The sequence below is a fragment of the Falco peregrinus genome, chromosome 5, assembly GCF_023634155.1.
Source record: "Falco peregrinus isolate bFalPer1 chromosome 5, bFalPer1.pri, whole genome shotgun sequence".
NCBI classification, from domain to species: domain Eukaryota; kingdom Metazoa; phylum Chordata; class Aves; order Falconiformes; family Falconidae; genus Falco; species Falco peregrinus.
This window is the reverse complement of record NC_073725.1, coordinates 113,135,644-113,150,934: the sequence shown is the minus strand read 5'-3', so window position 1 is coordinate 113,150,934 and position 15,291 is coordinate 113,135,644. Positions and strand designations below refer to the sequence as shown.

General features: G+C 36.5%; 1 protein-coding gene across 12 annotated transcripts in view; it reads left to right on the top strand.

The window, feature by feature from the left end:
• ATP2B2 (ATPase plasma membrane Ca2+ transporting 2) overlaps positions 1–14,399 on the top strand; it is a 432,035-nt gene extending 417,636 nt beyond the window's left edge. For 8 of the 12 annotated variants that reach the window (XM_055806184.1, XM_055806177.1, XM_055806174.1 and 5 more), the window contains one exon: positions 10,852–14,399. In XM_055806184.1, the coding sequence (XP_055662159.1) occupies positions 10,852–11,163 (312 nt within the window). In that variant the 3' untranslated portion in view covers positions 11,164–14,399. Of the gene's footprint in view, positions 1–12; positions 185–6,390; positions 6,450–10,851 lie in introns of all 12 variants that reach the window. The other 4 variants (XM_055806179.1, XM_055806183.1, XM_055806182.1 and 1 more) reach the window with 2 other exon arrangements.
• The last annotated feature ends 892 nt before the right edge of the window (positions 14,400–15,291 follow it).

Genomic DNA, 15,291 nt, shown 5'->3' with positions numbered 1-15,291 from the left:
CCTCCATTACAGATCGAAGTAGTCAATACTTTCAAGAGTGGCACTTCCTTTCAGGGGGCTCTAAGGAGACAGTCCTCCGTCACAAGCCAGACCCAGGATGTAACCAATATTTCTAGCCCTAGTCACGTATCGTTATCCAATGCTCTTTCCTCTCCTACCAGCACATCTGCTGCTGCGGCTGGGCGTGAGTGTGTATTCTTAATGCATCAGACCTACAGAGATGCCAACTTACGTAGCAGTCACTTCAGACTAAGCTACTTTGCCCTCTCCCATGTTGTCCTGTTGTGTTTATTAGATTGCCATCCCCAGGAACACATAACATGATTACTTTGTGTACAGTAGATACTCTCCATGATTCGTTGCAAGTTTTCTTAACTTCCTGTTAGGACAGGAATTTCTAGACATTTTTTTATCCCGTGTATGGAGATTTTGATTTTATTTGAGGCTTTGGTGTCATTTTTTCTCAATCTCATTGGGCACAATTCATACTGCTTATAAATTATATACTCTAAATGATTTTACAAATATCTTATATTAAGCAATACAGCTTGACGGATAAAAGATCATTCCATGTGGAAGACTCTGTAATATAGGTCACTCATGTCTAAGAGAGATGTACTCTCGCACAGGTACAGGAAGGAACAAGGAAAGAGAATGTAGTTTATGATGCAAGGCTAAGGGATTAAGATTTACATAAATTATGGAAGAATAGATTTGTTATCTCTACATTCACTGGGAGGTAAGCATTAATGGAGGAGGGAACTAGACAAGTTAAAGGATAGCGCCAAAAGAACAAAATAAATGTGGTAACAGATTTCTGTGTTAGAAGAAGCCAGTTTCTAAACACTGACATCGTGAGGCTGACAGCTTGCTTTTATGTGCAAGCAAAGCATCTATTAAACAGGTAGTGAAGTGAGTAACAACTTGGAAGTGGCTACTCAAAAAGGGCTGCTTCACTAACAGTAAAATTCCAGTTGCTCAGGGACTCACAAATCTTTGTTTTCATAGTTTTATTTATTCAGGCCTGCAAGTAGCTATTCTGTTTTACAGCATAGCCAGCGTTTAAGAGTATTAAAATTTATAGAACACAGTTTACAAGCTTGTTACTTTACAAAATATTGCGGTATATTCCTTGCTGAAGTTTTAGTGAAAAGTTGGGTGAACAGAGAAGAAGCCAGTCTCGTCTGTCTGGCCAACAGAGAGAGGGAAGCCAGACAAAGGAAGGAAGTAAAGTTTTAGAGCACCTGCAGAAAAGATGGAAGTTTGACCTTTCCATTCAGTTTGAGTGCAACCCCCCTCAATATCTGAACATTGAGCATTTAGACATGCATTAGAAGTTTTGTTGGAATTAAAGGTCAAAGGAGAAACTTTGCTTTTGCTAGGAACCCAAGGAGCCATGAAGGTTCCAACTTCAACATTTGCTTCTTGGAGAAAATTTGTATCTTTTCCTGTCTTTTCTCGGGCCACTTGGCCTGCTGGCTTTTACGCCTGCAGAACCAACCATTTTGGGGCAGCAGCATGATCAAGAGAGGCAAAGCCACTGAGCTGCGTACCCCTGCTGTGCCACGGGCACTGGAACCTGCTTCACAGAACTCGGAGCCCAAGTCCCCTCAGTTGCACACTGAGCAGGACACAAAGCACGACACAGAAACCAGCCTTTCATCCAGGGAACGATTTCCATGATAGCATTTCTACACTGGAGCAGAAAACAGACAGCAGCTCACTCTGCTGTGGGAAATGTTTCACTGACATCCTGTAGGCAGCAGCCTGAAAGGATAGATCTAATAAAATTAAAAGAGACAATTTATCTTTCCTCTCTTCACTCCAAAGTGACTAAGAATTGAATAGTCTTGTGTCTTGACGAAGGCCTTACTAGGTTATGGGCTGAAGTTAATTAATAGGAGACAGCATAATCTGCTAGTTTTTGACGTATCTTTTTTTATTTGGAGAAATAAACGAGGTCTACAGAACTCATCAGTTATGGCCACATTTACTCAGCAAAATAAAAAACGGACGATTGATTCGTTAAACTACCCGGAGATATGTATCTCTGTTGCAGAGGACATTCAGAGATTGGGCCTTTTAAAGTGGTTCCTCTGGACTGTTAGTATTTTATTACCACAATATAATGTCTGTTTAATATCAAACCACTGTGTGCTTTGAATTATAACCCTTAGGGAAAGTTTTGATTCATTAATACAATGATGCAAAGCTAATGAATGACAGTGAAAAACCAAAGGAAAAAGAAGTGGGTTTTATTTTTAAGTTGCGTATTTACAGTTGGTTGTTGATCTTCCAGAACCTGGAAAACCTTTCCTAATCCAAATTTCATAGAAACAGGGTATGTTTTTGTGAATTGGCAGCACTTTCTGAGAAAATTGCAGTTGCAAAATGCACACCTAGGTCTGCTTTTCAGCTCATTGCTTAAAATGTATGTGGTTGGGCAGGACTGACTTTTTTCCCCTTAGTTGCTCAGAATGAATTAAACTCTAAATCATTACCTTCCTCCTATGTGGGGCAAGGGAATAATGAGATAATCACACTTCTGCTTTTGAAGCCTTTGCCTCCCTTCAAGAATCTTAAAAATACTGATAATTTAGATATATCCTGGGAAATATCAAGGGGAAATCTTGAGGGTATAGCAAAGACAAAAGGGTCTAAGCCTTGAAAGGTCCCAATATGAGATACTGTCAGGGAGGTTTATTTTCAAAGAAATGGTGCTCAGCATGTTGAAACAATCAGGATATTTCAGGTGTCATTTTGGGTGCCCAAAATGCAGAGGTTCTGATATCAATACCTAATAAAAAATATGAGAATCACATGATGCTCTATCAATAAGAATATGTAAGTCTAATTTAATAGAGCATTTATGCAGTTCTTTGCTAATTGTATAGCTTTTTAATAAATAGTTCATTGTAACACCTCACCAATCTGTGAGATTATATTTTTTTTTGCAGATTCATAATAACATTTTGGAATTTTTAGAAAGAAAGTATTTTTTCTAGTATTTTTGGGCAGACTAATGTTTGATTCAAAGGTTAGTGCACACTTAAAAAGAAATCTACCTGTCAAATGCAGCCACATCTAAAGCAGTTTGTGGAACAGATTAGTAAGTTACTACCCCAAATTTTCAGCTGTTCATAAATATGGCACATTCAGATCTTTCATAGAGTTGTGGAATACCTTAATTAAAAGCAATTTATACTAAGGAATACTTTCTACAGTACTAAAGTTTCCCTAGTGATAATTTTTAGCTGTCGTGGTGTTTTTGCCAATAACAAATTACAAACCTATGCATGTCAGCATGAATTGATAACAATGAGGTCCGTATTATTAGTCTGTTACCTCTTTTGAAAAACGTTGCAGCTGTAAGTAAACATAGGGAAAATTCTGCAAATTGAAAACTGGAATTTTATATTCTCTGAGAAAAGTAGAAAATTTGTTTAAATGCATATGTGTTTAATATGCACACATTTAAGCTACAGAAAATTTTTAAAACATACAGAAAAATAAGGCTTTGTCTGCAATATGGTCTTGGCCAAGTTCTTAGGTTTTATCCTGTTGTGCTTGAGCACCTATACATATAGACGCACATATACACACACAATCTTCCATCACTGGAAAGCTGTTACACTGCAGAGTTAAAAGTGGGTTTAGATACAGGGCTGTCCCACCACCCAGTGGATATTTATTTTATATGCATTTCTTTCTACATTTTATTTTGGGAAAACAAAATCAGATACAGTGGGGCAATGGAGCATCTTTTTTATTTTTGAAGCTCAGAATTAGGAAAACAAAATGTTGGCTTGTGCTTAAAATTAAGTATATGCTTAAAGCCTTTGCTACGACATTGCTTAATTAGGTAGAGGCTGAGTACATCTAACTGTACACAAAGTAAACAAGTTATTCTTTATCCTAATCTATTTATATCTGGTTCTCAGATGTTGCTTATATTATCAGTATGTAGCACTTCAAAAGAACATGGCTGTAAATTTTCCAAGAAAGATGCACATTTAATATTCCCTTGTACTTACTCTTCCTCCTTCCCCTCATTCTCATATATAGTTAATACTATTCCTAAGTGGAAGCAGCCAGAAACTGCAGGCCCCTTATAAAAGAATTCCTTTCTTTCATAAAAGTTTATAATGAAAAAATATTGTTAAATGTAGAAAACATTGGCGGAGCAACAAACATACAAAAGAAAACCAAATGAAACAAACCAAAAAAAACCCACCAAAAGGCAGCCCCCCAGATGGTGAATCTGTTGTTGATTCTTTACTTGCAAGTTCCTTTTCCTTTGTTCTGTTGAGGTCTGTCATTTTTGACTGAGATTTTTAGAAGTGAATGCTTCATGGAATCACAACTTTTTATTGTATTAACCCTAGCAACAGTGGCCTCAAACAAGCCACTTGTAAGGATGACACAGCAAAAAATACACAATGATGACTCCAAATTTTATAGCAGCCAATTAAAATCCTACTAGAAATCATGAAATATTCTCAGTAGCATTTGTCCATCACACAGATTTCTGAAGGTTTTTGGTTGGGTTTTTTTTTTTTTTGATGTTGTTCATTGGTTGGTTGGTTTTTAGAAAGTGTTTTCAAGCAAAAGAAGAGCATAGCACCCCTAAGGCTGTATTTTTGCCCTGGTTCACTTCTTGGAGGGGGTTACAATCTTCAAAATTGGCAGTAATTTGCATGGAAAGACAACTTTTTTGCATTCTCCCTTTAACTGAAAAAATAGTTGAAATTCCAGACTTGCTAAGAAACTGGCATTTCTAGGTAGAAGCTTTATACATGCAACATTTTCTTCGGAGTGGCACAAGGGCACAAGCATCTGCAGATTGTGTCAAACTAATGTAAGACCTTCAGCGAGCCTAATTCTAGTGCTTATTACAGTCCATTTACCAATAGATAATTATAAAGAGCTTAGTTTAACCACTTGTAATCTGTTCTATATGAAAATCAGATTCTTTTGTATCAAGAAAAAAATATTTACTTTTCGAGCAGCTTTTTCTTTTTTTTGTATATCTTACATTTTTAGTTTCCTATAAATCATCATTCAGGTGGACAGACTTTACAGCTAAAACTTATGATAAAATCTTAAGTTTGGGTCAAAATTTCTCATGAAGAAAAATAAGAACAACTTAAAAAAATCCTCTGTTTTGATAAATGTTAAGGCAAAGATTGCTGTCCATTAATGATCCATATTCAGACCAAGTCAAGCGGGTGCTCTAGCCTTAGGGCAAATGGGAAAATGTCAGTTGCTTTCTGTGGCAACATGGTACAACTATCACATGAGGAAATGGAACAAGCAGAACTTAAAGTCCACATGTAAAATCATGTTTATAAAAATTGCACTATTTGGGAACATCATTAAACTAGAGACAGAGATATCCTACTAGAGCTTAGGAGTTCCTACTGGTTATAGCCAAGAATTCACAATCCTGCTGGATATGCAAGATCAAAATCAACTTCTTGATATCTTCCCTGTAGGGAAGCTAACTAGGTTTGAAGTCTTAAATATAAAACCAAGTCCTCAGCTGGAGGTCTGGGACAGTAAGAAGCTTTAGACTCCTAACAGAAATACATTCTTTCAAAGGGTTGCATAATATATTTAAACTTGCCCAAATTTGACACAAAAAATGTCAGACTCCATAGTTTTGCAACAATAATAATAAAGGAGATATGCAATGGAAAGTGAAAGCCCTGCATATGGTTCTGATCTCATGCTTTAAAATTCAGGGGAATAATAGTCACGTGAACCTTTTGTGAAATGAGATTCAGGCCTGAGGATTTCGCAGAATACGTAAGTTCTGTTTCCTCTTGCTGCGTGTGGTTTGACTTTTTAGCAGCACTTACTGGATTTACAGCATATTTATGTAGAAGGAGAGTAGAACAGATAATGTTATGCATCTCTTTCACTCATTAAAGCAGAAACCTAGAAATTATAATTTTACTAAAATTTATTGGTTTTTTTTATTTTATCTTTGACTTCCCTCAACTTCTTCCAGAACATACTAGCCACAACATTTACAGGTGACTCCAATACATGCAGTATCTCCTCCCGTGGATACCTAATCTAATTCTACTCACCTAAAACTGGGAGGATTCAAAAATAACCTAAACCAAATATACTGAAGATATGCCTTCTATTTCAAAGCTTTACATATGCAATAGTACTTGACCAAACTCATTTGCCTTTGTATAGCTATAGTCTTGATATAGAGTAGTATCAGTTACACATAAGAGTTGGCATCTCTTTGCAAAATTGACCTCTTGTTTACAATTTTATACTAATCACCTTACTGATCTTTCAGTATTGAATTTATTTGCTTTTGCAGTGCCCTACTCTCTACTGTCTGAATATTAAATGTGTTTGTTTTCCCAGAGGGCTAGAGAACATTGGACAAAAGGGTTCAGCAGGAGAGAGTGAAATAAAAAGAGGTTGTGAGTCTTTAACCTTGAGCCTGAAATGAATGTGAACCAAACTCAAGATACTTGGCTTATATGAAGCCAGGTAAACATTCGAGTATAAGCCCACACACTACCAACCACAAGACATCTGTTGATGCTTAACAGACCTTGTGTATTTTGCCTAGATTGTGGTACTCAGGGGTGAGATTCTGAACTTCATATTTTAATTCTGATGGGAAAAATCTGTAGTATCTAAAATTCTATTTCTTTTATTTTTCTTGCCTGATGCAGTATAATAAATCTAACTTTCAAGGTGGGACGAAACTGAAGAGTTTTTTCTATTACAGCTACAGAGAAGAAAGAAGTGGAAACTTATAGCAATGTCAAAAATGTCCTGAAGTGTTGTCCCCACAGTCTTTTGTTTAAAAGCAGTTCATTATTTATTTTTTTTTTCTGTTGTCTCCATTACTGTGAGAAAAGGGAGCTGTATTGCACTGTTTGTCTTCCCTTGGCATTGTCAGTATCATAAAGAAATACCATTACATGAACTCTACATAGTCCATAATAAACCGGCACTTTTTAGGTTCTATCCATCGTGGGTACGTCCCTGCTTTTACATGCTGTACAACCATAGCAACATTATATGAAGCTCATCTGCTTTATTTTATCTTCAAAAAAGTAACCTGGGCTTTGTTTCAGCACAGCTCCTAAACATTTTTACATCAGCTATATGGTTCAAATCTGGAACTTAAGCACACACTAAAAGAATTGGTTGCTCTTGGGCCATGTAACTCTGGGAAGACAATATTTTTCCAGTTCTTAGCTTAAATATGGTAGTATTATCATATCTAAATTGAAACGCCACCTTTATCGCCAATGAACCCTCTACCTTTGGTTCCACTAACCTAATGAAAGAAGCAAATTTAGTTCCTGTAAGCAATAATTTGATACATTGGGGGAGAGACTATGAAGAAGATTTAAAATTAGATTTTAATGCGGAAATTCTGTCACTGAATGAGTGACACTAAAAAAACCCTAAAGTATTTTCTTCTCAATGCTAAGCTAAATATGCAAAATTGAAAGTTAGGAAGGGAGTTTCTCCTAAAGTGAAAAATGAATGGAATCATCTCTGAAACTGTAGAGAAACTTTAAGAAGGTTGTTTTCTACAGCTCCTTAGTGAAGAAAACTTATTAGAAAGCTAACTGTATGTATTCTCAGATTTAGGGATTTGCCCAAGCTTGGCCCTGCATTCAGAAGATTAACTGCTTTAGGTATCAGCAGATCTGAACTAGTTCTAAGTTAATATTTTTAGTAAAAATCACAATGAACAAGTAGAAGCTATTTCAGTAACACCTAAATGTTCTTGCAAGACTTGAACAGTTCATGCCAAAACCTTGCCTCAGGTCACACCAAGTGATATGACTGCTGGCTGGTTGTATGTTCTGCAGTTATATCTTCAGATTGTTGTGTAAACACATGGAAGCAAAAGCTGTCAGTGCCGTGTTTTCTTTCAGTGGATCACTAGTTCAAGCCGTCACTGCAGAGCACTAAATTCGGGTCATGTCGGGCAGGTTTTCATAACCAGCTTTCAAATACAACCTAAATCTGTAGTTTTCCCTCAGCTGGGTAAGATGTTAGTCAGCTGGCTCAATTGACTAAAAGCTTGGTATTAAATGCAAATTAGGTGCCAAATTTTGGTATGAAATGCAATATAGATTCTTTCCCTACAACACAACTTGCAGCCTCATAAATTGAAATCAGTTCAGCCATTGCTAACCCACAGAGGCTGAAATACAGTTTGTGCAATTTGAAGAAAAGCTTTACTTTAACTAGATTCTGTTGGATCTGTTCAAGCATACTATCAAATTGTGAACTTTTTTATTTAAGTAAAAATAAACTTTACCTTTATTACAAAGAATCCAGCTGGCAAATAGAACTGGCAATAAGAAATGGCTGTATTCAAGAGAATGAAATTATTTTGTTAGTTGATGCAGCAAACAGCTGCAGTGAACGACTTACTTTGATTTAGATAGTAGAAATAATAGGTAGGTTTGCAGAAAGTGTCAACATATCAGCCCATACTATAAAGTAAGCATATTGCAAAAAGTTCCCTGATTTAAAATAGGACAAATAGTAACATTTTTTTAAGATTGCCTTGACAAACCACACTATTTTTTCATCGTTGAGACTAATTACTTTGCACTTTAAAACAAAAGATAGAAAGGCATAGATGATGAGGGAATTAGTATGTCACCTCTTCCCCATGAGTTCAAATCCTAGCTTGAGTAACGCAAATGACTCTTTTACCCGTGTGTTCACTATACAGAACCATCACATAGCACAGGACAATTCAAAGACACTTGGCTCTCATAAAACCCTGGGTTAGAATGCCAGGTGCTCTGTCGAAGAGGTACGCTATATGATTGTCTGGTGTCACATTTCTTCTTTTTCTCTTCTTTTTGTCTTGCACCTCTGCAAACGTCCTCAGATCTTCTAGTATCCTAAGATCTGGACAAGCCGCTTTGTACCACTCCAGTCCCCTTAGTTTGAGCATAAGCAGCCACCTGAGCTACTTTCTGTGTTGTGCCCAGCAGTTCCCACGTGTACGTATCGAGAGAAAGGAGAGTATTTGCACTGACTGAAGGCCACATATCTGAAGATATACTTCTTCTAGTAGGGTTTTTGGAAGATGATGAATGCCCCAATCTAGAGAACATAAACAAAGACAAAGGTCAAAGAGATCAAAATACAAGTCAATCGCTTTCCCCAAAGTGCTGAAGACCTGTAAAACTTGGACAACTGCAACCACAGGATCAGCTAGATCCCTCAGCTGTAACACTGTGGGCCCCTGCCATTACTAAAATGCAGTCTGCCAATTTAAAGAGGAAATAAAGCTTAAGAACTTAGTGGTGTATTAGGCCACCCAATTATGTGCAGCATATTTTTTACATGTAAAAAGATATACATGCCACCCAGCAAACCATTTCAAATGTGTGTGGAGAAGCTTTCACCATGCCTGCATGCACCTTTTCTGCCTCTGCCTGTGTTTTGGTCTCCCGTATACGAAATGCTAAAAATTCACTCATGGACTACATGGAAGTAGAAGGATTGAACTCATACTTAGTCATAAAACATTTGCCAGCAGACCACATTTTGCCATTCTGTTTTATCCTCTCTGCCCTCCCACCCCCTTCCAAAAAGTACCGTTTTTTTCAGCAGTAAGTCAGCACAAACCTTCACTTCTTTTCAGAACTCGTAGGTCACTGGAACATAGAGAGCCTCCCCCCTTTGCCCACCCACAGAGGGCTCAGCGACCCTCTCTGCAATGCTCCTCACGCTGTTCCTCTCCTTTCCTCCTGGCAAAGCTATTTGCACTGTCCCTGGCAGTCTAATGGGCTGAGCCTTGTAGTTTATTTTCACCTGTGTTCTTACTGTCAGGTGGTTAATGACATTGGACTGACCGTGGCATAAGTCAGCTGACCTAGTTCAAAGACTGCATATATGGCATAAATTGTGTCGCTTTTAGCATTTAACTATACAGTTTTGCAACTGAGACACAGAAAATGAAAAAGCTCGTTGTTTAACAATGTCATTCAATTCAACCCAACAATCAATGCATTATTTGATTACATGCTTTATACATATTAAAACTAAATGGCTAGAACAGTGGGTCTATACTCGAGTGTTTACCTCACATATGCATGAAGGAAAAACAAAAGTTGGTTCAACAATACTATGTTCACATTATCCAGGCTTCCAAGTGTAGTTGTTGTGTGCAAGTTATCTATGTTCATGTGGTAACTGTGAATTTTTTATTTTTTTTTTCCCTGTGGTAGCATGATTATGCTTAGTATTTCGTCTGCTTGGCTTTTTGTGCTCTTGGCTGCATTCATTTAGATTTTGCTTTAAAACATTGATATTACTTATAGTTTTTACACTTGGCTCCTGTGTGTGTCTCATACGTACCCATCCAACTGTGTCTGTGTTCTGTGCTTTTCTGTTTGTGAAGTGTGATATGTTATGTGTAATGGTTTTTTAACAATACGAAAGAGACTTTTTTAATTAAAAAAGCCTTCCTACTTACTCACTGCAAAACTATCAACATGCATGGTTTTACATTTGCATTACAATTAACATGGCTTGTCTTTTACTAGGGATGTACCACACGAGTGGATGTTCGCTTTCTTTAACCAGTACTTCCCATCAGTTCTTTGATGGCTTTAAACTTGATTTATTTTAATATTGCAGTTGATACAGATATTCAAAATGCACATAACTGAGCCACTCGTTTATGCATATAACATCCAGAGACTATGGACTTCAGCTGCCTGCACTGCCCTAACCATATGCTACATTTTTCACAAAGTATTCTCTAACACAGTGTTGTCTTTCCAGAGGGCTACCTCTGACACCTCTTTCCTTTTCTCCCCCCAGATCCGCGTCGTGAAGGCATTCCGTAGCTCTCTCTATGAAGGTTTAGAAAAACCAGAATCTAGAACCTCTATTCACAACTTTATGACTCATCCTGAATTTAGGATAGAAGATTCCCAGCCCCACATCCCACTCATTGATGACACAGACCTAGAAGAAGACTCTGCTCTCAAGAAAAACTCGAGTCCACCGTCTTCGCTGAACAAGAACAACAGTGCTATCGACAGTGGAATAAATCTTACAACTGATACAAGTAAATCAGCTACCTCTTCTAGTCCAGGAAGCCCAATACATAGCCTGGAGACATCACTTTAGCTGAAAAGGTCACTGCAAAAAAAAAATATAAATTAAAATAAAATAAAATAAAAAACCCACAGCAACCGAAATATATAAATATATATATTAAAAACATTGCTGGCTGAAAAGCTGTTTGAACTCTTATTCACTCTGAGACAAGTGAATGAATTGTTGATCACAATGGTTTTGGGGAAAGAATGAATGGCTGATTTACATACCCCCCCTTGTTCCCTTTCAGAAAAACAAAAGCAAACAAAAAAAAATCCTCCTGCATGAATGTACTGTACACTTCTGGCCCTTCTTTCTCTCTTTTTGTTTCTTTTGATTTCTTTTTTTTTTTTCCTCCTTAAGCAGGAACTGCAGAGGACTTCTTTCTGAGGCTATTTATCCAATTCACTGGTCTGTGAGTTTTTTGAAATGCTTGTGTGGCATGGACTCAATTGTATAGATTAATTTAAATAACTTTTTTGAAGTTGCAAAGCTTAACTTGCACAGTAGATTTGCACCAGTTGGACAGAGGAACTTAAACATTTATGAGACTATATATAGAGATATATACATATAAGTATATACATAATTAATTATATATATGTATATATCTATCTATATATATATAGTTATATATATATAAAGTTTCTTTGTTGGCATGTTGCCTTGTTTCTGCTCAAATTGCTCTGACTATTTTAACTTATTTATGTCCTAAAAAAGAATGTAATTTGTTTACAAACCTGTAGATAATATCCTTAACTATTTGTAGGGTTAAGAAAGCACTTCCTGCCGAAGTAGTATAAAAATGGCTCAGCTCAGCTCATTGAAAATGTCTGTAATATCGCACCCTGGATATTTTATTACAACCGTGTTCTGATTTCTGCCTGATTTTTTTGTTTTGTTTTGTTTTGTTAAATAATGTAGATACTGCTAGTAAATAACAAAAGAAGCCAAAATATAACACATTGGATGTAGCATTGTGATCCTATATACAGGGAGGTAAAACAGGCTTCCTTTGTTTCAAATAAAAATCAAAATGATCAGGTTCTCTCTTTTTTTTTCCCCCCCCTCCGATAATCTGCTCGAATTTGTTTTGGTGCAACGTACAATATTGGAGGCTATTTCATTCTTTAAACATATGGCAATGGCTTCCAAAAATATTTTGACAGATATTATATGAGTTATAAATATAATTTAAAATAAGTTATATTTGGTTTGTCTATATGGAGATAAAAATAATGTTAAAATATTGTGATATATTGTGTTAAACCTTTTCAGTTAGTAATTTAGGCATTTATTTCCTTATTACTTGCAAAGTATGGGCTGTTGGCATTTTGGATGAAAATCACTGTAGGTTGTTGCTTTGATTTTTACTTTTATTTTAAAGAAAAATATAATTTCTGCTCTATTAGGTCTGAATGAAACTTTATTAATTGTATATTGAAATGTGCTTCGTGTGATACTTTTTTTTTTAAAACCAAGCTTGTCTTCCTGTAGTCACAAGGTATACTGTAACACAGTAAGGCGTTATTTTACCTTGAGCTTTCTACGAAGAAAGCTATTTTGAAAACCTGCAGTATGGAGGGTGAAAAATATTTTTCAAGATGGTAACAGCCCTGGTAACTTAAAGTTTATGATCTTATATAATTGCTATGTCAACCACTTGAATGCTAAGCACTTTGTGGATCACAGATTTTTCATAAATATTTTTTGTATTTAATATAAAGTTTGCTTGGAGACTTTTCAGCATACGATCTTTTCCATAACTGTACAGTGCAAAAGACATTTTGAATTACACAATTGATTATGCCAGATGTGTTGAAAAACACTCTCAAACTAGCTTGATAAATTGATTTGTTAAGGTATTACTGGTTGTCTTAAAGTTGGCTCATAAAGTGGTGCATCTCTGCAGTCACGAGAACTAAACCAAGCCAGAACTCTCCAAAACAAGATTAGACTCATGGCCAAACTGCAGACTGAACTGGCTAAAAGGTTTTCAGGGTGCATCAAGACTATTCAGCCAGGTAAAGCTCTAATTGCCAGCTTCCGGACTTTGGGTAGAAGCTTGAATGTTTTTTGGCTCAAACTCTTAGTTCGTTATCTGATCCAAACTTTTCACTGCACAGCGGGACAGGTCTTTGAAGGCATATACAGCTCTCTTTTCAACAGATAGTGTGACCCGTTTCTTAACAGTAAAAAGCTAGCATGAAAATATAATTATTTTAGCTAACTCCTAGCAACAAAGTGATTGAAACTCAGTCAGGATTGTTCGCTTTGTAAATATGGTGATTAACCTTTGTATAACTTGTATTGGGTTTCTATGGCCTATTTGGGATATCGTATTCGGAAGAAAAAAAAGTGTTATCTATTTACAGGGAAGCCTCTAGCTTTGGACTTGAACATCTACAGAAGCGATTAATACTGGAACAATTTATTTTCAGCATCTTAACACTGACTGTTTGCCTTTTTATTTTCAAACGCTCTTCATATGTTTTCTTGGTTTCATTTTTTTAAAAAATTTCCTGTAGGATTACCCCTCCCTAAGGTACCATTTGCAGACTTGAAAACTGTTAAGAAAATGAACACTGCATTCTGTGTATATATAGTAAAACATATATAAACTGAGATGCATAGAAAACTTGGGCTTTTGTGAGCAGAGACTGTGCTTTATGTATATGATAAATGATAGACATTTTTTTTTTAAAGCAGAATAGCTATGACCTTTCAACTACAAGTCGTGCATCACAATTCCTTTCTTTTATTGCTTGACCTCTCTGTGATGGGAACAATGGATCAAAACCCAAAATGATCAGTTTGTTAAAATTCCCTGCAATATATAAATGCTCGCTCTCTACGTACTGTACTTAGCAGCATGAGATTTGTGGACAACAATACAGTGGTACATTGGCAATCCATCCCACTAGGGGTTATTAATATATGTTCATTCATCTGTTTTTATGAATTTTTTTATCTAGACAATAATTGTAAATAAAGAACTTACTCTGTCTGTTCATTTAATACTATGCAAAAGGTTATGCTTTCTATTGTTATTCTTATTCCTACAGTGTGATGCTGGAATGTTTGTGGTTTCAAAAAAAAAAAAAAAAAGACAAAAGTAAGTAAAATATGTGATGTAAATTATTTTATAGTTTGAAACAAAATGATAAAGTTTTACTCTTGCTGCTTTCTGTCTAATAGATCTCTCTTGGCAGGAGCACAAGTGGAAAATTTAAAGAAATAAATTCACAAAGCAGCATGAACAATAATGGTCTGAATGCAACAGCTTTCTTTCTTTTCACCTGAAGTCATTAGATCTAGCTCTGGATTCCCACTGGGATATTTTAATGTCAAGGTGTATGTAAATCTTCTGGATTGGCAGTAAGAAGCCTGCTCACCTGCCAGTGGTTACACTCTCCTTACACCCAGAAAGGAGTCAGTCAGGCCAGAGGGCTTTTAATTCCTGGCTGCTTCGGGTCTGTGTGACGCCCAGGAAGGTAACTTGGTCTGTGCTGTGGTGGTGCACGGTGGTGGGAATGGCTGGTGGGAATTCTGCAGTGAAGTCAGCTGAAATCACTAAGAACAGAATAAGTAAAATGGATGAAGCCCCTGTGAATTTGCATATGAAACAATTTGTTTAATCTTGGTCCTAACACCAATAGACTTTGAAGTCTCTTTTCCTATCACTTTACATGCGATCAGATAACAAACATATGTCCATAGGATGTATCCCTCCATTTATATACATCTTTTCATCTCTTCCCCTGTCTCTTACAATCAGGAAAATGATTGTTGAAACTTTCTAGAACTGGGGAGTTCAGCCTAGGACTCATGTCCTGTCACTTAAAACCTTAAAAACTGTACATAGGCAGTGCCAGGGAAAAATCAGGGAATTCCCATTCTGGTGCTCAGACCCTCAGCCCAGAAGTTCCTTTTTTTTTTTTTTCAGCTTAGACTGATGCAGTTGTTCCATAAGGTGCAATACAGCTGCTGAGTGTACGGTAGTATTGCACTAGCAACAGCAAGGTTGAGAAGTTAGCTAACAGACATACTAGGTTGAACTTCTCACACAAGGTGTGAGGTGAGTAACTGTCATATAATCTCTTTTTTAAAGGTACAATGCTTCAAATTACAGATCTTCCTGTCTTCTTACCTAGATTT